The following is a 25,891-nucleotide window of genomic DNA, read 5'->3' on the forward strand; positions in this document are numbered from 1 at the left end:
TTACATGGCACATATTGCACTTTTACTTTCTTCTCCAACACTGTTTTTTTGCATTATTTAAACCAAATTGAACATGTTTAATTATTTATTTGAGACTAAATCGATTTTTATTTGTATTATATTAAGTTAAAATAAAATTGTCATTATTTATTTTCATTTTTTTATTTCACCTTTATTTAACAGATAGGCAAGTTGAGAACAAGTTCTCATTTACAATTATTATTATTATTACATTATTATTATTATTATTACAAATAATAATTTTTTGGGTCCTCAAATAATCGGTATTGAAAAATCATAATCGGTCGACATCTAATACAGACCCACACAGAGACTCAGACAGATAGTCCTGCCTCATTTCCCCAGGTGATGATCTGGGTGGTATTCATTAGGTACGAAAACGGTCTGAAATGGAGTGAAATGGGGAGGTACTATCTGAATTTGTCCAATTAGAAATGCTCATTTTTGTTGTCCATTGTTGTGCCCTCATGAACACACCCCTGGACTCAGTGATTTGGCCACAACCATTCCGAGGTCGGGGTCTGAGATTGGTACTCGGAGGCCCAGCTGCGATTAACGTAGAGCGGCTTTATCTGGCTTAGCAGCACAATCATCCAGCGCTGCCAAATCACAGGACTAGGATTACAGCGAGGAACTGGGATATACACTTACTGTTCAGGTTCAAGGTGGCGAGCCAACTGACATCCAGGAAATGGTTGGGTGGTGTTGGCATGTGGTTTGTTTAGTTGTTTAGGGTGAAACGTTACAGAACATTCAGACAGAGTTGTGTTGTATGTTACCGACATGTTTTTCCGACATGTTTCCCAACTGTCTGCTCTATGCATTACATTTCTAACTACAATGGTCTATATATTTTGCACCCTGCTGAATAAGCCTGTGGGGTAAAGGGGGTTTAAAGAAACAGGGATAGAAAAGGCTGAATTTGAGGGAGCCATTTTGTTTTGCCAAGTCTGCAGTGCTGATATGATAAAGTAATGATTCAAAATCTGATACGGAATCCTACATGAAAGTGCAGCCATTTTATATCAACATCAAATAATTTCTCAGTAACAATGAAGTGCCTTAAAGGTGCAATAGGCAGAAATCACTCCACCATTTCCTAATAGTTTTCCTAATTTCAGTTTGTGACAAAACAAGCAATGTGTAGAGAATCGTTGTACCATTTCAACCGCTGTGAAATATATTTTCAATAACCAAAAATATTGTATTTTCAGCTGCTTGAAGCTGGTGTACAAAACTGAAAGGAAAAGACACAAAAACACAATTTAAGAATGGGAAGTATGGAAATAGAGCACATAGAACAGATACACCACTTCTTAGACTTGCTTTCAATGTGAATGATGGATGGAACTCACTCGCCCAAAAAGTTACATATTGCAGCTTTAATGTAATAGTTTTCCATTAAAATGGCAAAAAAGAAACAAACATGGCTTTTTAGAAAGAAAAAATATATTTTTTTGTGTGAGTGGTCTGAGTGGAGAGGGGAAGTGCACCTGGAAACTGAAAACTAGCTGTTATTGGCAGAGGTTTGAAATTCTCTTTGTTATCGGTCTATTAACTTATTTACCGCCTGGTGATGTCACCAGGCAAGCCGAAACTCCACCCGTGCAAAATCTGCTTATTAGAAGATCCTTTGTAGATTGTATTTTGAACCAGCAACTATCATGAAATAACATAGATAATTTTTGTTTTTACTTTTAGTTTGTTTCATCAGATGTTGTACAATGCGATACAAACACAGGAATTTTGACTGCATTGGGCCTTTAAAATGTCATACTTGGTGGTCTGTCTTTTATGGAGACTATAGCCTGGTCTGTCATTTTCCATTTCAATGTGCTCCTCTTTATCTATAAGTTATACTAAGCTCTACCTTCAGAAGGCGATGAAGTCACATTAGCTAAATGAGATTAGCGGCGCTAACCCTGTTTTCATGTGCCTCTCCACGCTACCTTTGTTTACTGCGATGGGTGGCTTTCGATAAGATGGCCCATGCAGGTATCAGGTTCAAATTGCCTTCTTACTCTTCCCTGTTGGGTGTCAGTGTTGCGTAAAAGCTCACCTTTGTCACCTTGTCTCAGTTACTTAGGAGTGACTGCTGAAGTAAACAGGAAATGACATCATCAGGTGTAGCTCTTAGAGCTATAGCTATAGCTTAGCACAATGGGGTGCCATGATGGTCAGATGCTTGCTATGTGTACTTTGAAGGTGTCTTTGGGTAAGCCAACCATCTCTCATCCATACCCTTCTCACACTACTGACCCGAACCAAGCCCGAGCCCAACTCTACTGGGCACGGTAGTGTGAGGGTGCCAGAGAGTTAATTTATATGCAGGTTCATGCAGTCTTAGTTGTCTCTTTAGCATCAAATCTCTATCAGATACCAGATTTATGGTTTGTATATTTTGTGTATTGGACAGAGGAGCTGTCCAGGGTGCTGAAGTCATGCTCCGCCCAAACATAGGCTACTGTATCTGTAACTCATGCCCTGGATAGAAGTGGTCCACAGGTACTTATTTAACCATTATCTAGTTATGGGGGAAATGATAAATTACGCACGCCAAATGTTAGCGACCAGGCTAACTCAAGCCAAGCATCTAACATTGATTACGTTGATTAAACATATTCTCAGTTCTATCTCAACTCCAGCTGGCTACAGCGAGACAGAGTTAGATGCTGCCTCCAAAGACCCAAAACTGTACAATTGAAGAGTTTATTTCCAAAACGCTATATCCACCAATTTTTCTAATGTGTGTTTTTTCATCAGAAATGATTGCTTATGGGTACCTTCATGTGTGTGTAAAATATTACTGTTCTCAGATTTTTTATTCATAGATTTTAGATGTGTATGAAAATGTGTTTATTTTGCAAAACACTATACACTGAGTATATAAAACATGAAGAACACCTGGGGGGTCTCCCTAGTGGTGCAGCGGTCTAAGGCACTGCATCGCAGTATTGCGGTGTCACTACAGCCTGGGGTACGTCCCCAGTCGAACAGTGTCTCCTCCGACACATTGGTGCAGCTGGCTTCAGGGGTTAAGCGAGCGGGTGTTAAGAAGCGTGGCTTGGCGGGTCATGTTTCGGAGGACGCATGACTCGACCTTCGCCTCTCACGAGCCCGTTGGGGAGTTGCAGCGACGAGACAAGATCGTAATCACGAAATTAGGAAGAAAAGGTTGGGTAAAAATTACACAAAAAAAAGCACCTCGATATTAGGAAGGTGTTCCTAATGTTTGTGTATTCAGTGTATATGCCATGTTTAGCTGGAATGGAATGTTCTTATCCTGTATATTTGACTGTGATATGTGGTTGTCTCACCTAGCTATCATAAGATGAATGCACTTACTGTAAGTCGCTCTGGATAAGAACAGCTGCTAAATTACAAAAATGTAAATGTTTTACATACAGATTTCATTATATGAGATCTGTATGTAAAATGTATACATTTAAAAATGTATTGACATTTTACATTTTAAATATTGATGTTACAAATGTATCATTTCTACATTTCTTTATAAAAAACGTAGTTATTTGTTACATTTGGTAAAACCTAGCAGTACTTCTTATTTCTCTGAGTGAGGCGGATATATAGCATTTTGCAAAAAAAACATGATTATTTGTATCTCTGAAATGAAACCATAAAGTGATAGATTTTAAACAAATACATATGTCATTGAACAACCCCATGCCATGATTAGTTAGTGAAAAAACACGTCAATTTCTTCTCATAATTTCTTTAAACAATAAAATCCCATTTACCAACATTTCTGAAAATGGATATACAGCGTTTTGGAATGAAACTCTTGAATTTGAGATGTTATCGTTTTAAATTCCTTGAACCTCCTCACAGTCCCTGATTGCTAAATGTGGAGCAGGCTATTTGGAGCAGTGCAGTGACTGGGCCGTGGTCGATCATCAGATCAGTGCTCTGTTTTAGCTGTTTTTTAACAGAGTGCTCCCATTTCCAGAGTTCAGATGCGGGTATTTATATCAAGCAGGTCAGCTTAGGTAAAGGAGTACTGAGCAGAGTAACAGTGAGTTCTTTCTGAAAACAACCTTCTCTCCTCTGGGTCCTGGGGTACTGTATGGAACCTGTGGCGGTCGGTGCCGTTTAAGATGAGGGATGACGCAAAAAAAAAAAAAATTATGAGCATGGCCTTATTTCTATTACATCTAGCTCATCTAGGGTGTAATCATTAGTCCAACAGTTGCAAACAAGAGTTTCTATTGGACAAATTCAGGTATGTTTATCCCCATTTCGTTCCGCTTGCTTCTGTTTAAGAAACGTTTTTGAACAGAATCGGCGGAATGAATACACCACTGATCAAACAAACACAGTTAGTACTGTGTACAGTCAGTAAGCAGTTTAGCATTTACTCCAGCGGGCCCCGGTGGCATTACATTTGTAAAACCAAAAGCTTACCTTGACTTGGAAGAGTTCCAGTGTTGGATAGTCATAGCCAGCTAGCTAACATAACATCCCTCTGTTTGAGTAGGTTAAACTAGCTAGCTACATTTTGCTAGCTAAGTAAGTAAGTGATCTCTCTCCCTTAATTTTTGAAGAAATGAATTGGTTCAAAACTGTCTTTCTCTCTCTCTGAGTCAACTACTCACCACATGTTATGCACTGCAGTGCTAGCTAGCTGTAGCTTATTCTTTCAGTACTAGATTGATTCTCTGATTGTTTGGGCAACATGTTAGTTCATGCTGCAAGAGCTCTGATAGTTTGGAGGATGTCCTCCGGAAGTTGTCATAATTACTGTGTAAGTCTATGGAAGGGAGTGAGAAGCATGAGCCTCCTAGGTTTTGTATTGAAGTCAATTTACCCAGGGGAGGATGGAAGCTAGCTGTCCTCCGGCTACACCAAAGTGCTGTTGAGGCTACTGTAGACCTCCATTGCAAAACAGTGTGCTTTAATCAATTATTTGGTGACGTAAATATATTTTGTATAATTTTATCTAAAAAGGATAACAACTTTTTAAAAGTTTCACTTTTTATTTTTGGGCAATTCACTGAGGAGGAATGTCCTCCCCTTCCTCCTCTGTGGAGCCTCCACTGATGGAGAGCCAAGTCAAGTGAGTCTGGAGCTAAGAGTGTTAGTTTCTCCTGAGGTTTCACTGGCTTCCCACATTAATTATGCGTAGATGTGGATGTATGCGAGTGGTTCGGGTTTTATCATGTGTATCTTCAAGTCAGGACCACCATTGTACAGAGAACTGAGGACACAAGCTAATAATATGGTAATTAACTCTGTGAGCCTCTTTGACATTGCTAAAACAGGCCTATTGCTGAATGCGTTAGGGAGGCTGCTTCATAAGTTCACAGCTGCTTACGACGTTTTGTACATGTCAGAAAATGACACAGAAGTGAGTGATACAAAATTCCTTGGTGAAATAAGAGCACTCTAGGGGTATTGAGCAGGAAACTCAACAATAAAATGCACTGGTTAAGATTTGGCCTGCATCTAGCTTATCTAGGGTGTAATCATTAGTCCAACAGTTGCAAACAAGAGTTTCTATTGGACAAATTCAGGTATGTTTATCCCCATTTCGTTCCGCTTGCTTCTGTTTAAGAAACGTTTTTGAACAGAATCGGCGGAATGAATACACCACTGATCAAACAAACACAGTTAGTACTGTGTACAGTCAGTAAGCAGTTTAGCAGTTACACCAGGTGGCAATACATTTGTAAAATCAAAGCCTACCTTGACTTGGAAGAGTTCCAGTGTTGAATAGTCAAATCCAGCTAGCTAACATAGCATCCCTCTGTTTGAGCCAGGTGTTTGAGTAGGCTGAATTAGCTAGTTACATTTGTAAGTGAAAGTGAAAAATAAGAAATGTAGCTAAAATATAGGAAAGCTGGATTTTCCACATGCCTTTGGTGTATGGAACGCCGTTTGGGTTTTGCATGTAAAAAAAGATACACGTCAAATAACACTCTATTATAGAATGTTGTGTGTTCTGAATTTGCACGTGAAAGCCAAGCGCCACCACTACTATCAGTAGCACTATCAAAACTGTATTAAAAAAGTCTGTAAACAAGCAAACACCGGCCACGAATGATGTGTTTACAATACCGCGTTGATAATAAGGCATTATTTGTTCGACCGCAACTTCTGGGGTAGCAAGCTTTGGCTTGGTACCTAGCTAGCACCAATACAACCAGCCTGAAAACAATGACCAGTAGAAACTGCAGTCATTTACATTATTCTTAGCAATGATATAGGAATCCTTGTGAGTAAGTATTAGCTAGGTAGCCACTTCTTGTTTGCCTATTGAAATTGAACTAGCTAGCCAGCTACTTAACTCTGTTGCCCAAAGCTAACGTTATAAGCAGCCAGCTTGCTTCATCTGGCTAGTGAGTCTCGATCGGACCGGGTTATGTGTTGTTAAACTAGCCACAATAAGGATTAGTGGAATTTACGGTTCCTTCAAAATAAAAGGACCTATTTGAAAATGATGCAGACGGTTACAATTGGTGGAATCATGCCATATTTAGACTAGATAACGTTAAACAAGGTTGGAATGGGAAGCAATGAAATGGGGTATCAGTCTACTCAGTGACACCCATAGAACAAAACTGTTAAGAGTTTACGCAAATATTAGCGTTGTACCTCTTATCGCGGGACTGTGACTGTGGAAATCACCTCCACAGTCAGCCTATTGTGTGTATTGACATTCAGATTGCACTGTACAGCTTTACCTAAGGATTGGGGATCAATGAAATGGGGTATCAGTCTAATCAATACCCAATATATTTTTTCCTAACATCCTCCTCAGAGTTATCAGACTCCAAAACATCCACGCAGTATTGTTTTTCCTCGGGAATAGTGTTCAATACACATAGGTTGACAATAAATGTGTCTCAATTCAGTTGTTTCAGAATCCCGCAATAAGAGCTACGATGTTAATGTTCTCTGGGTGTCACTGAGTAGACTGATACCCCATGTAATTGATCTACAATCCATAGGTAAGGCTGTGCAGTGAAATAAGTATGCCTCCAATGCAATTCTAAAGTATAATACAATCAGTGTGATTTCAACATATTTTTGTCAAATTAACAAATGATTGTCTTTTGTTGATTTTATATAACAACATTCCAACCTCGTTTAGCATGATCTATTCAATTATGGCATAATTCTACTATTTGTATTCATTTGCATCACTGTCAATGACATACTTTTATTTTGAAGGCTAACCGCAAAGTCCACGTTTGTGGCTAATCCTTATTGTGGCTAGCTTCACATAGATGGGTCCGACCACCATCAAAAATAACTGTTTTATAAATTAGGGTTATTTTAGATGACACCTAGCTATATAGTTAGCTACATAACTATAGCAACTGTGACAGATGTCGTTTTCTATGTTTCTGGGGAAGAACATTGTTTGCATCCATGAGCTAGCTAACTTTTTTTTTAATGACCAGCACTGTAGGTGCGTGAGACAACTTTACAAGCATCATAGCATAGCATACGTATCGATGAATCGTTGTGACATATGAAATACGTGTGATAGTGAGAAGAAAAGAATATATATATATATATATATATGTATGTATGTATGTATGTGTGTGTGTGTGTGTGTGTGTGTGTAATGAATGTATAATAACTACGTAGAAAATGTATAACGCGTTAAGTCGTATGTGACGTGCAGTCATATTCATGTCCTGATTTGTCGACAAGCTTATTTGACACATCAAATAGTGTTACTTGACACGTCAAATAGTGTTTTTTTGACACACCCAAACGGTGTTCCATATTGGTGGGATGTCAGTTTCCATGAAGTGGGATGCTTTCATGTTTCTGGGATACTAGTTAAAGGAAAAGCCAGAGGGATGAATAGAGGAGGGGAACTTGGCAGAACGTCCTGCTATTCTACAAGACTGTTTAAACAAAAAAAAAGCAAAGCAGAGAAACAGAGCTGTCTGACATGTAGGCTACTACAGATGCAGTCCTGAGGATTGAGCCTTGTGTGTTTATATTATTCACCATGGAGGTTGATGGGCATGCTTTAGGCCTACATTATTAACTGACTAATCTTTGTCTATACTCTCCATGGCTTTTGGAGTTTATGAGTAATATATAATTGTATCTGACTTTCTGTACATTTGACTCTGATTATTCTGTTATCTGAACATATTTACTTACTGGTACCAATGACATAGGCCACTTACTGTAAATTCTACTGTGTGCCGTTCTTCATTATTAGCAGTGCTGCTACTTACAGTGGTTTCCTACTAATGTTATATAATGAAGTAAACCTTCCTGTTTAACTTCCTGCAGTTTTCGCAACCTACTTTTCTGAATAAAGAAACAGAGAGTTACAACCAACATTGTCATCACTAGATGATGTCTTGTGGAGAAGTGAAAGCAATGGTAGCCTCTTAAGTCTCTATCCCGTAGGGTATTATTCACCTGTCTACTTACTGGACTGACCAGCCCCTCGCTTGACATAGACTCTCTGTTGTTCAAGTATCACAATGTACCAGTCTGAAATGTCAGAGAGGGGTCATCCTGCCGGGACTAGCAGCTAATGCAGTCTCCTTTCTGCTGTTTCACCTGAGAAAGCATATCAGGAGGGCAAAGGGACACGCTGTCTCTCTGGGAATAGACTATAATCCTACTTATCCTTATTCTGCCTGGGTCTGATATCATATGCCTTTGTTCTCGTATTCTATTACGCCCATGTTTTGTATATTCCCCAACGTCCCATGTCCCCATATTCTGTACTCTTACACTGTAAGATATCCAAACTAACTGATGTAGTCAATGGCTTTGGTCACGATGCAGTGAGTCTTCTTCCCCACAGTCTGTGGGCAGCTAGGCTGAAGTGGGCGAACTCTCGTCAAAGGTTCTTCCAGTACGCTCTAGTGAACCAGGGTTCTCTTTTGGTACCTCACTGCTCCAACTATAGTAGGCCTACGCAGTAAAACTTCACTGTCCCTCTCATAGTTTGCCTAGACTGGTCCCAGATCTGTTTAACCAGCTTCTATGGTAATTGGCAAGACGGAATAAACATATCTGGGACCATACTAACAGTTTGCTTTTTCCTGCTGCTAATAGCAGCATTTGATCAGTTCTGTAGCAGGTCCAATCACCTTTCCTCTATCAAGCCCCAGGTCCAATCACCTTTCCTCTCTCACAGACTAATGCTGAAATGCGTCTCACCGTAAAACACAAGAGGCCGGGTCAGGGTAATGATGAGCGATTCGGTCCATTTTCATGGCAACTGTGAGCTATATCCTCTGGGTGATGTGCCTTTCTTCCCAAATTGTTACTACAACATCTAGAAATGTTAGTTTACATTTTTTACATTTTACAGCCATGCTGGTCGGTTTCCAATTTCTATGTAATGATATAGCCAGCATCCTCAATTAAGAGTAATAAAGCATACTTTATCATTGGCAACGAAAGCTCATTAGCACCACAACCATTTGGATGAGGTTTCACTTTTTTGCTTCATATCAGCCAATTATTCTGTTCCTCCTACTGAGTCAACTGACTGACTCCAACCAATCACAGAGAGTTTGAGCTGTCACTCCACAGCAGACAACCAGTGATATGTTGGAGTAGCTGTTCAAATGCAAACTTTTTCTATTTTGGAAATGAATCAAAAGTATCCTTACTGATTTTGAATCAAAAGTGTACACTGTCTGTCATGTCAGGCCAAGTTGTCATTCTCATCACCTAGGCCTGTACCTCCTATCCCCTAATTTACTGTTTTTACTGTTCTCCTCTTTCTCAGTCCACAATCCAGTAATCACTACCTTGCATGTGGCAAGCAACTAGTGCTGAGCGATTAACTGAAATGTTGATTATTTTTCATTTTTTAAACAACTAATTGACCCATGTCGGTTCAATTATATGTCGTTCTGTTTTTTTTCTGTGAGCTCAATTCACACATTGCACAGTTTCTCGAGAGATAAATCAGATCCAGCCTGAACTGTGCGATGTAGTAGGGAGGCCAATATTATACATAATTTAGAGCATAAAACGTAATTCACTACAATGACCATAATCCATTGTGCATCTACTTGTCTGGTCTGTGTTTTTTTTACGCCTGTTATGGAGGAGACAGAAGAATGCACAATCGTGAGGGGATATAGAGAGCAGCTGTAGCTTCGAGGGGTATCTCTACCTGAAAATACATGACCTAAGTGATTGATAGTTGGTATTCAGCAGTCATAAAAGTATCCCTTATTTACTTTGAACTACAAGTACTACAAAATAGTGATTTTGTCAGACAGCATATGCAGCAGCTCTATAGAGATGAGATGATGACTTGGAATGAATTAATAAAGTCATTAAATAAATGTAATATACACAACAACTGAAACATTTTATTAAGGTAAAGTAATGTGAATAAATGATGGTTAATAAGTGATACGCAGTAATGGACAGTCACTACCATCATGGGACTTTTATTAATTGTTTTATTCTGTGTTAAAGCGTTCAACCCAAATAATCAAAACCGAAATCGAAAACCATGATTATTTTGTAATAATCAAACCGAAACCGAACCGACCTCAAAAAGCACTAATCGCTCTGCACTACAAGCAACACAAAGCGACCCTCTGTAGAGCACTTTCACAGCAAAGAGTTGACAGTGCATATACAGTACCAAAATGGCGGAGGGCGGCAAACTCAGGGGATGTATAGAAGATACCAAGTGGAACACAGAGTCAAGTTCCCTCTATTATTAGCCGGCTCTATTATTAGTCTGCATTGGTGCTTAAACAAACGGGAATTAAATGCTTATCGTCACACCTCTGAACTGAATGGGTAGAAATGCTGACACATAATTATATCAAATCTGCACAGGAGTGGGTCATTCCATGAAAAGTGCCTTTTGCATCCCTTTGATATTTTAATGAGAAATTGTGCAACAATATTGAATTTTAAAAGCCTGGTATATTAAATTGATTTTTTTTGAATAACTTCATGTTCATCTTCTCCTGCACCACCCCAACATTAACATATGTGAGAATTTCGCGTTTCTATGTTTTGTAATAAAAAAGATAGAGGAAGATAAGTGTTTCCAATGACATCATCAACCAATTAGTAGACCATTTAAAAAAAAAAATGTTTTACTACAAAACATAGAAAAGTGACATTTTTGGCTGATTTAAGATGAAATCGTCAACTCTGTTATGGTCAACCCTGTTACTTTATCTGGCACTAAATAAGTACTTGCTATAGTATTATTTGTATTTAACCTCTTGAGATGGGGAAAAATGTGGTTATGAAGTTGGACATGTGCTCTTTATGACAGAATGTTAAAATGAGGTAAAATCCAAAGTTTTTTTTTGACCAAGTTATACTTCTCAAAAAGCACTGAATTGGTGGAACGACCTGGATATTCAGCATTATATTCATTAATTAATCCTTTATGATTTATTATGTTTGCTCTCTCTCTCTCTCTCTCTCTCTCTCTCTCTCTTTATGTCAGTGATTTCATACCAATTATACCAACTCACTGCATTGTTTTCAGTGTCTATGATATTGACCAATAACCTGAAAATCATATGCTTGAAGTCCTTGTGATGATGATTGCCAAACATTCGGATATATTGGGCCAATATTTCTATGTTACAAAGCCATGTAATTCTAGCTTAGGTATTATCCAATTCTCAATTCCCTTGCATGAAAATGTCAGTAGCTGTTCTCCACTTCCAACTGCGCACAGACGTCAATTCAACATCTATTCCACGTTGGTTCAACCAGTGTGTGCCCAGTGAGTTTGTTCTGTTCTAAAAAGCTGTACCTGTTAGCTCTGATTTCAAGCCGCAACCAGTAGTAGACATTGGTGACCTATTTCCTATTCCAACTTTTGTTCTTGCCTTGACGCACTGTGGTGTGTGCTTTCTCTAAGTGTCTGCCCCACATACAGGCACCACGCAGTACAGAGTACTAAATCTCCCCGACTGAAAAAGGTTTTCACAGATAAACTCTGGATGCTCTCCAGTAGGATGTCTTTGGGGCAGACTGCTCAGACTCTGGCAAGATTCTCAGTAGCTTTTTAAGTTGTTGACCTGTGCCAATGTTGGTTATGTCTACAAGGATTTGAAAGGAACACTTCAAAGCAAGTGCATGAAAGATGTTGACAAAACACGTCTGGCCTCTCTCATGTTGTTCGATTTTCTGGCCCCTGTAGGACAAAGGACTCTCCACCACAAGAGTGATACCCTAGAGACAGTCGTGTTAGTCAACCCCTCAGAGGATACAGTTGCTTCAGAGGTGTGTTTCAAGATTTCAATCATTATATACATCTGTTTACATTTTGTCATTATGATTTAAAACCTAATGCATTTCCTTTTTTCCTATGAGAAAACAAACTATTTTCTCTCACCGTGCTTTAAATGGAATACCATAATGGCATAACAAAATGTAAATACATTTGATTCATTTCATAGTGTAACCCATATAAAAAGATCCAATCTTTGTTCTGTGCTGTTTCCTATAACTCTGCTCTGTTTTGCTCTCTGCCCCAGATCCAGTCTCTAGTCACAGACTCAGCAGGACACAAACTCCTGGTCCTGAGTGGGCAGAACTCAGACCACGGTGACCTGCTTCTCCAAAGTGGGGTTTTCACCTATAAGAGCTTCTCACAAGTCTTTGCGCATCCTGGGGTAAGATATTACTGTTCAGAACAGTCAAATCCTATTCAGAACAGCCTGTTCTGACACTTTATAGTCTGTAGCACTGAAAAGCTCATGTTTTTCTAATGAAGATTAGATTACCAATGAAACTACAAATATTTTATATTCCCCCCATGAACTGGAATTGTGGATAAAGATGAAAACAACAATGTCATTGAGCAATTTTTATACATCAACACTGACCTTGGCTTGTCTCTGTCTGTCATTCTCCTGTAGGTCAGTGATTTGCTGGGCGAAGCAGCCCCCAAGCAGCGGGCCACACTCACTGTGTCCTGCCGATCGGAGGTGGGTTGGAGCTCCCTGGGTCAGCAGCAGCACTTACGGGAGTTCCTTGAGTACAGACTGAACCCTGAGCCTGTGCTCCCCAAGATGGAGGGAGTCACAGAGTTCACGGAGTACATCTCCGAGACGGTGGATGTGCCTTCTCCCTTTGACCTCCTGGAGCCGCCCACATCTGGAGGCTTCCTGAAACTGTCCAGGCCCTGTTGTTACATCTTCCCTGGGGGGAGGGGTGACTCGGCCCTGTTCGCGGTCAATGGCTTCAACATCCTAGTGGATGGAGGCTCTGAACGGAAATCATGCTTCTGGAAGCTGGTCAGACACTTGGACCGCATCGACTCAATTCTACTCACTCACATTGGTGCAGACAATCTGCCAGGCATCAACGGACTCCTTCAGAGGAAAATAGCAGAGCAGGAGGAGGAGCAGTCACAAGGCTCAACCACCTACAGTGATTGGATGAAAAACCTGATCTCGCCAGAGCTTGGTGTGATCTTCTTCAATGTACCCGAAAAGCTACGTATGCCAGAATCAAACCTAAAGGTCAAGCGCAGCATCGAGGAGGCCTCCCTCACGTTGCAGTACCTCAACAAACTGGGAATCAAGCCGGAGCCTCTCTGTAGACTGGTCAGCAACACTATTGAGCCTTTCACTCTTTTTCATAAGATGGGGGTGGGCAAGTTAGACATGTATGTTCTGAACCCCGTCAAGGACAGTAAGGAGATGCAGTTTCTCATGCAGAAGTGGGCTGGTAACAGCAAGGCCAAAACAGGCGTTGTGCTCCCCAATGGAAAAGAGGGAGAAATATCCGTACCTTACCTGACGTCAGTTACAGCATTAGTCGTGTGGCTTCCTGCCAATCCTGCCGAAAAGATTGTCAGAGTGCTGTTCCCTGGAAACGCACCACAAAACAAAGTCCTGGAGGGACTAGAGAAATTAAAGCACCTTGACTTCTTGCGATACCCAGTAGCCACACAAAAAGACATAGCCTCAGGGGCTCCTCCCTCTGTTGTAAAACAGACAAAGTTAAAGCAAAGGACAGACAGCAAAGAAAGTCTGAAATCATCTCCCAAGACTACAAAACCCCTTAAGAAAGAAGCAGATGATGAGGTATCGGCAGTCACAGAGGCAAAGAGTGACTCTGTAAAGGAGAACAAGATAGAGAAAAAGGAGAAGAAACTTAAAGAGAATGAAAAACCCACAAAAATAATAAAATCCAAGACTGATGCACCAGAAAAGAAAAAACTATTGAAGGAGAAATCCTTGAAAAAACATTCAAAGGAAAGGGCATCCAAGATGGATGAGAAAAAAGAGATCAAGAAAGTCAAGAAAGTTGACACAGCTAAAAAAGAAGAGAAAAAAGACCCCAAAGTTGACAAGAAAAAAGATGCGTCTAAGTCAGAGTTGAGAAAGATAACAAAACCTGATTTAAAACCCCTCACACCAGAGGTCAGAAGGACCCTGCACAGGGCAAAAGTGTCAAGTAAACCCAAAACCGACAAAAGCAAAGGCAAAGCGGCCAAGGCAGAGCCGGCTGAACCCAAACCTGAGGAACCAGCAGCAGAGACCATTCAACCTGAGCCACTACAGAATGGGGGTGTTGAGGGCATATCTGCTTCCTCCACTCCAGAGGATCTTACCAAGGACTTTGAGGAGTTAAAACAAGATGAGATATCATCAGAGCCACCAGAGAGTGCAGTGGAGACACCAGCAGAGGAAAGCATGGCCGAATCCCCTACCCAGGAGGAGGAGAAAGAACAGGAAACTGTCTCTAAAACTCCACCAGGCACAAAGTCTCCTGAGAAGGGAGTAGCCACAGCAATGGAAGTTGAAACTGAATCTCAAAGCAAAGAGGACAAATTAACACAAGAGCATAAAGAAGAATTACAAGCAGAGGAAGTGGAACTATATGAGGATGAGGGAGCTGCAGTTGAAGATGATGAAGAGGAAGAAAAAGAAGGCCCAATTGCAGAGAGGAAAACATTTCAGGAAGAGGAAGATATGGGGATAGGGGAGGAAGAAGATGATGCAAAAGATGATGTGAAGGATAATGAACTAGACAGGAAACATGAGGTGGAGGAAATGGAGAAAGTTGAAAAGCCCACAGATATGGTGGTAACAAAAGAGGAAAGCAGAAGGCCTTCATCCCAGGAGGAGGAACAGGAAGAAGATGGACATGTTGTTGAAAAGGCTGAGCTGGAAAAGGTAGAAGTTTTAGACATGATAGCAGATGAAGAAGTCAAAATCAAACCTGAAGCGGGAGAGAAAGACACATTGGCCAAGAATGGGGAAAGCAAAGCAGTTAAACATACTCCTGGAGCTAAAGAGGAGGATGAGGAAGATGAAGAGGGCTACGTGTCAAATGTGGGAGGCGCTAGAGTCGACACAGTGTCAACACTGCAAGGAACTGGTGCAGCCGAGCCCATCTCCTTCATTCAAGACGAAACCATTCCCGGCAACTCCGAAACTGAACAGACCATCTCTGATGAGGAAGTTCACGAAGAGGCTGATGACAGGATACTAAACCTCCAATACGAAGTGGGTACATATGACATCTCTGTCCCAGATCAGACAGGCTCCTTTGACACCATCCATGGGATGAAGGAGATGCAAGCATCAGCTATGGCTGATGTAACAGCCAAAGGTTTCATTTGTGGACAGGAGCAAGTATCGGTATTCACTAACATCATTGCTGCTCCCTTGGCTGAGGAGGAACATGTTTCCTCAGCCACATCCATCACAGAGTATGATAAATTGTCCTCCTTCCCCACCTCTATTGCAGAGGACCAATCAGTGGCCTCTGTCGCAACACCTCAGACTGAGGAAACAGGCAAAAGCTCTCTGCTTCTTGACACTGTTAATAGCGTTCCCCTGGCAATTCCAACGGAGGCCACACATGGGAAAGAACATTTACACTCTGCTGGGACCATCTCACCAACATCCTCCTTAGAGGAAGACAAGTACATGAAGTCAGTTCCATCCAAAGAGTGCCTGTCAGTTATCTCTGATTTGAAGACAGAGGCTAAGGTCATCAAGACTCATGATGAAGAGGAGGAAGAAGATCAGGACCAAACTCCTAACACTGATATTTCACTTGGGGAGAGCTATGCCTCCCCTCAAATGCTCCAGGATAGAGATAGGGATGTGGAACAGCTCCCTGCTTCTGAGGCTCCTGTCTCCAAAATTGTTCAGGATTTGAAGCAGGATCACCTACCAGTTGAGGAGGTACAACTCTTTAAGTCCAAAGAAGACATCGTAACGGTGATGCCTTCAAAACCCCTTTCACCCCCACCCTCTTTCTCAAAGCCTTTTAGGTCAGACTCAATTACTTCGGAAGGTGAAGAGCGATGCTGCAGTCCAGACGATAGCACTGTGAAAATGGCCTCTCCCACACAATCCCCCCCCAGTGCAACCAGCTCTCCAACTCACTCTCCTCTTCATCAGTCGCCTGTGGAGGAAAAGACCAAGGCCTTCCCAGGACTGGAGCATCAAACACAGGAGGACCTTCATGATTCAGCCACCAAAACAGAAGATAAGGATGCAAAGAAAGATCAAGCGGAAAAGGAAGATAAAGTGGATAAGAATAAAAAATTGGATGCTGACATCAAGAAAGTTGAGTCAGACACACTACCATCTTTGGAGAAATCATTTCAAAAAGACTTGCCCATTACAAAAGCAGAAGAAAAATATGGTCTCTCCCCTTCCAAAGATGAGATGCAAAAGGAACAGGAGACAACCCCTGTTACCTCTGAGTCAGTCACAGGCAAAGACGAAGCTTCCATATCAGGAAAGGAATCTCTGACAGTAGACATTTATAGTGGAAAGGCTATACTCAAAGACAGTGATGAGAAAGATGATGACCATCAACAGAAAGAATCCAAAGTGTGCAGTAAGGCTAAATTCCCAAAGGGGAAGGAGAGTAGTTTCTTAGATTATGACGATGGTGAGGATGATGACGACGATAATGATGATAGTTCTGATGTAAAACCCATCAAACAGGACATGAAGGAGAAAAATACAGAAAAAAATGACACACATGAGACTAAAACTATCAAGGAAGAGAAAGAGGAGAAAGAAAAACAAGACGTGTTTGAAGCTGAAACCATCAAGGAAGAAAAGAAAGAAACAGATAAAGTTGGTCCTATTGAAGCTACTACTGAAGGTGAACCCATCAAGGAAGATAAAGATGAGAAAATGAAGGAAAAATATTACATTCATGAAGCTGAACCTATCAAGGAAGAAAAGAAAGAAACAGATAAAGTTGGTCCTACTGAAGCTACTACTGAAGGTGAACCCATCAAGGAAGATAAAGATGAGAAAATGAAGGAAAAATATTACATTCATGAAGCTGAACCCATCAAGGAAGAAAAGAAAGAAACAGATAAAGTTGGTACAACTGAAGCTACTACTGAAGCTGAGCCCATCAAGGAAGATAAAGATGAGAAAGTGAAGAAAAAATATGACATTCATGAAGCTGACCCTATCAAGGAAGAAAAGAAAGAAACAGATAAAGTTGGTCCTACTGAAGCTACTACTGAAGCTGAACCCATCAAGGAAGAGAAGAAAGGAACAGAAAAGGTTGGTACCACTGAAGCTGAACCCATCAAGGAAGATGAAAAACATGACATTCATGAAGCTAAACCCATCAAGGAAGAGAAGAAAGAAACAGAAAAGGTTGGTACAACTGAAGCTGAACCCATCAAGGAAGATAAATATGAGAAAGTGAAGGAAGAAGATGACATTCATGAAGCTGAACCCATCAAGGAAGAGAAGAAAGAAACAGAAAAGGTTGGTACAACTGAAGCTGAACCCATCAAGGAAGATAAATATGAGAAAGTGAAGGAAGAAGATGACATTCATGAAGCTGAACCCATCAAGGAAGAGAAGAAAGGAACAGAAAAGGTTGGTACCACTGAAGCTGAACCCATCAAGGAAGATAAATATGAGAAAGTGAAGGAAGAAGATGACATTCATGAAGCTGAACCCATCAAGGAAGAGAAGAAAGAAACAGAAAAGGTTGGTACCACTGAAGCTGAACCCATCAAGGAAGATAAAGATGAGAAAGTGAAGGAAAAAGATTACATTCATGAAGCTGAACCCATCAAGGAAGATAAATATGAGAAAGTGAAGGAAAAAGATGACATTCATGAAGCTGAACCCATCAAGGAAGAGAAGAAAGAAACAGAAAAGGTTGGTACCACTGAAGCTGAACCCATCAAGGAAGATGAAAAACATGACATTCATGAAGCTAAACCCATCAAGGAAGAGAAGAAAGAAACAGAAAAGGTTGGTACAACTGAAGCTGAACCCATCAACGAAGATAAAGATGGGAAAATGAAGGAAAAAGATGACATTCATGAAGCTGAACACATCAAGGAGGAGAAGAAAGAAACAGAAAAGGTTGGTACCACTGAAGCTGAACCCATCAAAGAAGATAAAGATGAGAAAGTTAAGGAAAAAGATTACATTCATGAAGCTGAACCCATCAAGGAAGAGAAGAAAGAATCAGAAAAGGTTGGTACCACTGAAGCTGAACCCATCAAGGAAGATGAAAAACATGACATTCATGAAGCTAAACCCATCAAGGAAGAGAAGAAAGAAACAGAAAAGGTTGGTACAACTGAAGCTGAACCCATCAACGAAGATAAAGATGAAAAACATGACATTCATGAAGCTAAACCCATCATGGAAGAGAAGAAAGAAACAGAAAAGGTTGGTACAACTGAAGCTGAACCCATCAAGGAAGATAAAGATGGGAAAGTGAAGGAAAAAGATGACATTCATGAAGTTGAACCCATCAAGGAAGAGAAGAAAGAAACAGAAAAGGTTGGTACCACTGAAGCTGAACCCATCAAGGAAGATAAAGATGAAAAACATGACATCCATGAAGCTAAACCCATCAAGGAAGAGAAGAAAGAAACAGAAAAGGTTGGTACAACTGAAGCTGAACCCATCAAGGAAGATAAAGATGGGAAAGTGAAGGAAAAAGATGACATTCATGAAGTTGAACCCATCAAGGAAGAGAAGAAAGAAACAGAAAAGGTTGGTACCACTGAAGCTGAACCCATCAAGGAAGATAAAGATGAAAAACATGACATCCATGAAGCTAAACCCATCAAGGAAGAGAAGAAAGAAACAGAAAAGGTTGGTACAACTGAAGCTGAACCCATCAAGGAAGATAAAGATGGGAAAGTGAAGGAAAAAGATGACATTCATGAAGTTGAACCCATCAAGGAAGAGAAGAAAGAAACAGAAAAGGTTGGTACCACTGAAGCTGAACCCATCAAGGAAGATAAAGATGAAAAACATGACATCCATGAAGCTAAACTCATCAAGGAAGAGAAGAAAGAAACAGAAAAGGTTGGTACAACTGAAGCTGAACCCATCAAGGAAGAGAAGAAGGAAAAGGAGAAAGAGAAAGATGATACTTGTGGGGCTGAGCCCATCAAGGAGGAGGAGAATGAGAAGGAAAAATATGATACTTTTGAGTCTGAACCTACAAAACAAGAAAAACAGAAAGAAATAGAGAGTATAGTCACTTCTAAAGACGAGCTAAGCCCTTGTATCTCTACCTCTAAAGTGGAGCCAGCCTCAGACTCCACCACTACAGAAAAAATAGAGCAAGAGAAAGATAACTTTGTGGCTGAACCCATGAAAGATGAGAAGAAAGAGAAGGATGATACTTGTAAGACTGATGCCATCAAGGAGGAATTGATGGAGAGAGAACATCCGCTTAAGTCTGAACCAATGAAAGAAGAGGAAAGAGAAAAAGAGAGAGATACTTTTGACAGTGAACCGACTAAAGGAGAGCACAGAGAGAAAGAAAAGGATGATACATGTATAGTGGAATCCACCACGGGGGGCAAGAAAGAAAAAGAAAACAATACATTTTTTGAGATTGAAGTCGATCAGGAAGAGAGAATAGAGAAAGATGATACTTATGTGGCTGAATTCAGTAAAGAACAGAAGATGGAAAAGGAGCAAGAAAAAGAAGATGGTGATTTCGAAGACATCAACGATGAGAAAAGAGAGAAAGATAGAGATGAAAGTTATGAAGCTGAACCCATAAAAGGAGACGAAAGAGCAAAAGAAAGTGAAACAGCTGACACAGTCAAAGATGAGATGAGCGTGAAAGAGACAGGAAAATATGATTCTCATGAGATTGAACCTACTAAAGAGGAGAAATGGGAGAAAGAGAAAAAGGAGGTGCAAGAGAAAGATCTAAAAGAGGCTTTACAACACAGCATACAGACAACAATGTTAGAAAAAGTAGGGGTGACTTCTGCGACAAAGCTTGAATCTACATTTCAGGTTCAGTACTCAGACGGAGATGAGGAAGATGAGGAGGAAGACGAAGAGGAATCCATTTGCATGGGTGGTGCAGGCTCAAGACCTTTATCAGTGGAACCTAGACAATCAGAACACGAGATCATCTCTCAAGACCTGCTCTCAACTCAGTCATCGGAGAATGTGCTTAGTGACCAGATGAAGGACAGCCACTCTGAACAGACCACTGGGCTTGTGTCTACATTACCAAAATGGGAGACCTCTCCTGATAAAGACCTCAAAGAGCAGCATAAAGAGCGACAACATAGACTCTCCCCTGAACTAGAAAAGGACATCAAGACAACTGAGATCACATCAGGACCCAGTCAAGAGTCCACCATTGGTTTCCCTACCTTGAAAGAGGAGCCAGCCTCTGCTATGCCTACCACCAAAGTAGAGCCAGCCTCTGACTCCACCACTACAGACAAACAGCCTATAGGTTCAACATTATTAAGCACTGACAGCAAGGCCAGTGTGACGGAATCCACCCAGCATGAAACACTGCTGCTATCTATGACAACAAGCAAAGAAGCATCAAATACGGATGAAAAGACAAAGCATGTTTCTCCAAAAGAAGATGAGAAACCAGGCAAGGAAGCTGAGATGGAAATTGAAAAAGAGCGGGAAGTTGCTTCCCCAGAGCATACACAACCTTGCTCATATTTTGTCTTGGATAAAGATTCTGAGAAGGTTCCCGAGAAAGTGAGCCACGTCGATGCTAAAAAATCAGACAGTGCCTCTGAAAAAGTGAAAGGTTTTGACAAAATAACAACAGAGAAGGAGACTGTCAGTGTGAGCTTGCAAGAGGATCAGGGCTTTGACGTGTCTAAGTATGAACCCTATGAAAAGCCCATTTCAAAAGAAAAGGAATCAGACTATAAAGAAGACCGTGAGGTTTCTAGAGAGTTTGATTGGTCAACACAAATTGGCATTGATGATAATAGGAACGTTAGCCAGGCAGATGCTGGTGCAGCTGCATTCTACTCAGAGGACGAGGAAAAAGAGGAACCGCTGTCATTCAGCAGAGTTGATTACACCCCTCCACCTTTCCCCAAGAGCGAGAGAAGTCTCCATTGCAGCTCAAGTGCCTTCACTGAACACAATGACAAAGAGAAAGGTCAAGAGGAAGTGAGTGATAGGAAGGAGGGACAATCTACACCACACGTGGAAAACAGCTTTATGTATACAGAGACTCAAGACAACAAAACCACCCCAGCAGCAGAGCCATGCTCATTTGCTTTCAGTCTCAAAGAAGATAAACCTGAAAAGGTTGAGAAGGATGAAAAGAAGGACAAGACTGGAGCATCTCCCAGTGTAGAGGAGTATTTACCAGTCCAGTCAGGCAGAAAGGAAACAGCCTCTCCCTCATGGAGTCAATCCAACATCGATGCCCAAGCCTCAGCTACAGTCATGCCTTTTGAAGACATCCCTGAGAAGCAGACCACAGAGAAAGAGAAAGAGAAGGAAAAAGATGAGCCAGTGAAAGACTATATGGATTCATCTGATAGTGAGAGAGGAGACTCTCCCTGTGGTCGCTACTCACCAACGGAAAAAGACATGTTACCTCATCAAGCTTTGCCTAAGGAAAAGGACAATCAGGCCACTGCTGCCCCCTTGGCCGCATATTCAGGACAGCTCCTAGACGATAATGTTCTTGCATCTGAGTGCATTGAAATTGGCAGCTCTATCACCAGTAAATCTACAATGGGCTATTCTGAGAGAGAAGGCACTCCGGACAGTGTAGATAAGAGGCTACTGGTGGTGGGAGAGGATTATGATGATGAGGAAGATGATGCAGAAGAAGCCAATGATCTAGATGTGGAGAAGGGCGCGAGAGAGCAGTCTGAAAAAGAAATCTGTAAATCTATATTGGATGATACCACTACTTCTAAACGTCCTGTGACAAAGGAAGAGGACAAGAAGACCCTCTCACCCGAACCTGAACCCAGCCTCCTCAAAAAAGAGGAACCTTCCCATTCAATGACCACAAGCAGCCCTCCACCAGCAGATACTGCAGATTCCCTTTTGAAGAATGTAGTTGGGGCCTTGCCACTCCAGTCTGGCAGTTCCACTGCAATAGAACAAACAGCATCTGGAGGATATCCTTCTGAATCCTCAGAGTATTCCGAGGACAGCCAACTGGGGTTAAAGGAGGAGAGGTTTGACAGTCCTGACCCCTCTTTGCCCACCAAGTCCAGTGAAGATAAACATTACAGTCAGGGAGACATTGAAGCTGACAGGCAGAGAACCCCAGATACCACTAGTAGAAAACCTGAGGAAGATCCTTCGTGTTACCTCTCATCTGCCTCAGCTTTTCTATCAACCAGCCACCAGTTGGGGGAGGAGTTAGAGACCCCTGTCAGAATGTCTAGTGGCCCCTACAGGACAGATTCTGAGGGTGCTTCCTTTGAGTATTCTTCCTTCAAAGATGAAGACTCCTCAGCCATGCACTCAACCCTCTCAACCTCAGGGGTCATGTTAAAGGATGAGTACCTAGAGGCATCTGAAAAGCTTACCTCAACAACCACAGCTACATTCAGTCTGACAAAAGTCTTTCCAGTCTTAGCTACTCCAGCCAAAGACATTACTGAACAAGACTCATCATCAAGCCCTGAGATGGACAAGGGTCAAACCTCGGATAACTTTCATAAACTTGAGGGCATTGTTGAAACCAAAACCATAACGTCTGCTGGAGCTTCAGAACCACCATGTTCCCAGCTGTCCAAACCCGCTGAAACCATATCCACTTCAAGGGCTTTCTTTGAGGTTTCCCCATTGCAAAGAGCTGATTCTTCTGACAGAGAATCCCAGGGCTCAGTGGCCAGCAAAGAGTCCTACACTTGCAAAATGGAGGACAGTACTCTTCCGTGCCGCATTGAATGCCAGAAATTTGCAGTGACAGAGCAAGAAGAACGCATGCTGTCCATGGCTGAGACATACATGGTCACTATCAACTCCAGTACAACCACAACAGTGTCCCAATCTGATGGGGCGACAAAACCACAGCAGTCAACTGAAGCCTCTTCCGACGGGGCTACTGAGGTTAGCACAAGTCCCCAAGAAGTCCTCAGTGGAGCTAGCAAAGCCTCTTGTGCCACCACAGCAGACCTGCCTAAAACAGAACAGGAAAAAGAGGAAAAAGAGACAAAGGATGAGAAAGATAAGATGGTAATGAAAGAGGAAGAAATTAAGGAGATCAAGGCAGAGACCCTAAAGGAGTACACAAAAATGCCAGAGCAGAAGGATAAGGAGGAGACAAAACAGATGGATGAGAAGAAAGAGGTGGCTGGAGAGAAGGAAAAGGTAGAGGAGGAGGAGAAAGTAGAGGAAAATAAGTTGAAAGAGAAAGACGGGGAGGCAGAGGAGAAGAAAGACAAGACTGTTGAGAAGGAGAGTGAGAAAGAGAATGAGAGGAAGGAGGGAGAGAAAGAGAAGATAGAGGATAAAAAAGCAGAGAAACAGGAAGAGAAGATTGTCGAAAGAAGGAGGAGTAGCTTATCTGACTGGGAACTCCTACAAGGGCCGGGCGCATGCCCAAGTGCCCCTCCTCCAGGCTATGAAGACGAGGAGGAAGAAGCGTATGAAATGGAAGAAGCAGAGGAAGAATATGTTAAAAAAGAATGTGTATCCACAGGCGAGCCCACCCCTCTGTCCACAGCAGAACATGCCCACCATACAAAGGCATCTGCAAAAGCAGATGGAGAATCCAGTTGCCCCACTGACTTGCATATGGAGGCAACCTCCATCTCCCCCCCTGGCTATTCCTCATGTGAATTCAAACACCGCAAAGGGGAGATCTCCCCATCCTTCATTAACCCCAGTCCACATGCCCTCTCCAGCGATGATGGTGAAGAGGACAAAGAAAGCGACCACTCTCAGGAGGGGGATGAAGATGACCGTGAGCAACACTCGGTCAAGAGGAGGTCTCACAAGCAGAAGCGACAGCACATTCAAAGTGGAGCTGCTGGAGCTGGAGTGGGATCACACCCAGTTTCCATGCCTCCTGGTGGCATGGCAACTGGACTTGGGATAGTGCTAGCTGGAGAGGAGACGCCCCCCACATCAGCAAGTGACTCGTTGGCGTCCCAGTCGGACTCGGACGTACCTCCCGAGACCGAGGAGTGCCCGTCGATAACCGCAGAGGGAAACCTGGACTCTGACGAAGATGCAGAACACCTGCCGGTGGATAAACTATCAGCCTCCGCCACAGGAGGGGGCACCCAACCCCCTTCACCCAGATCAGCTGCGAAGGCCCATGACCCCCCCACCTGCCCCCATGAAGGATCCGCTCCCCCACCTGCCTCACCCTGATGTGTGCATGGTGGACCCAGAGGCCCTCCCTGACAACGAGAGCAGCACAGAGAAAATGCTCAAGAAGGACCACAAGACCACCAAGAGCCTGCGGAAGGGCCTGGGCAAGCCTAAGTCTGCGTCCCCAGCCCGGAAGGGGAAACGATCTACCACCCCTGTGAAGCAGGCCTCCAAGGATTCCTCGCCTCGATCGGCCTCTCTGAGGAGGAGGGACACGGAAAGGAGCTCCAGGCTGACGAGGATGTCCGAGGGCCTGGGATCCAAGGGGGACCTACACGCTCCAGGGAAAGGCCTTGTGAATGGCGTCAAGAGCAATTTGGGTAGGTAAAAATAAGGTATGATGATACGACTCAATATTTAGATATGATGATATGACTCCATATTCAGTAGACACTTTCACGCCTGTAAAAGGTTTAGGAAACTTTAACAACTTAATTTACGTTCAAAGATAATAGAAATGTAATAGGCCTACCTTCGTTTCAAAATCCTTCCCCAGGACTTTATGACACACAATTCCCCATTCTAATTTACCCTTGATTTACGTAGACATATAAGTCTGAATCCCCCCCCCCAGTCAAACAGAGGAAAAGTCATTAGTCATTCTCAAGTCATTAGAGACTTATACAATTTTACATTATGGTCCTCCTCCTCCAGGTACCAACTCCCAGAAATCTAGTTCAGCCGTCCCCCCTGGTCCTCCAATCTATGTGGACCTGGCCTACGTGCCCAACCATTGCAGTGCTAAGAACGTGGACCAGGAGTTCTTCAAGCGGGTACGTGCTGCGTACTACGTGGTGAGCGGCAACGACACAACCGGTGGAGAGCCCAGTCGTGGGGTCCTGGATTCCCTGCTCGAGGGCAAGGCCGCATGGGGCTCCAATCTACAGGTGCTTACTCTCATTCTCTTTGCATACATGCAGTCTCTGTTGTTATGTAAATGTTGTTAGACTTTTTTTCCACATTGTAAGTATAGATATTTTTAACTTTTCTCCACATTGTTAATTCATTTTGTTTGGACTTTTCTCCACATGTCCATTAGCCTGTGTTTTCTCGCTGCGGAGGCATTCTGCACCACTGCTATTCTCAGGATCCACCGGGATATATGCAGAATCATTGATCTGAATCACTTGTAAAATAGAAAATTACACACTTGGTAGTGCCAACAGATGCTTGACAATGCTTTCGACAATGTTTGCCAGACACTGAGACTGACATAGAGTAATTATTTATGAGCAGTCAGATTGTAACATTCACGATGTAACTGTCAATGTTGTTCTACAGTAATTTGCATTCCGGCA

At 42.1% G+C, this 25,891-nt stretch overlaps 1 protein-coding gene across 7 annotated transcripts in view; it reads left to right on the forward strand.

Moving 5' to 3' along the window:
• LOC106560744 (microtubule-associated protein 1A) overlaps positions 1 to 24,884 on the forward strand; it is a 72,277-nt gene extending 47,393 nt beyond the window's left edge. For 3 of the 7 annotated variants that reach the window (XM_045688071.1, XM_045688075.1, XM_045688077.1), the window contains 3 exons: positions 12,173 to 12,255; positions 12,510 to 12,647; positions 12,894 to 24,884. In XM_045688071.1, coding sequence (XP_045544027.1) covers positions 12,173 to 12,255; positions 12,510 to 12,647; positions 12,894 to 24,593 — 11,921 coding nt within the window. In that variant the 3' untranslated portion in view covers positions 24,594 to 24,884. The remainder of the gene's footprint in view (positions 1 to 12,172; positions 12,256 to 12,509; positions 12,648 to 12,893) is intronic. The other 4 variants (XM_045688078.1, XM_045688074.1, XM_045688072.1 and 1 more) reach the window with 4 other exon arrangements.
• Positions 24,885 to 25,891: the final 1,007 nt, after the last annotated feature.

This window comes from Salmo salar, chromosome ssa10 (genome assembly GCF_905237065.1).
Source record: "Salmo salar chromosome ssa10, Ssal_v3.1, whole genome shotgun sequence".
Taxonomy (NCBI): Eukaryota; Metazoa; Chordata; class Actinopteri; order Salmoniformes; family Salmonidae; genus Salmo; species Salmo salar.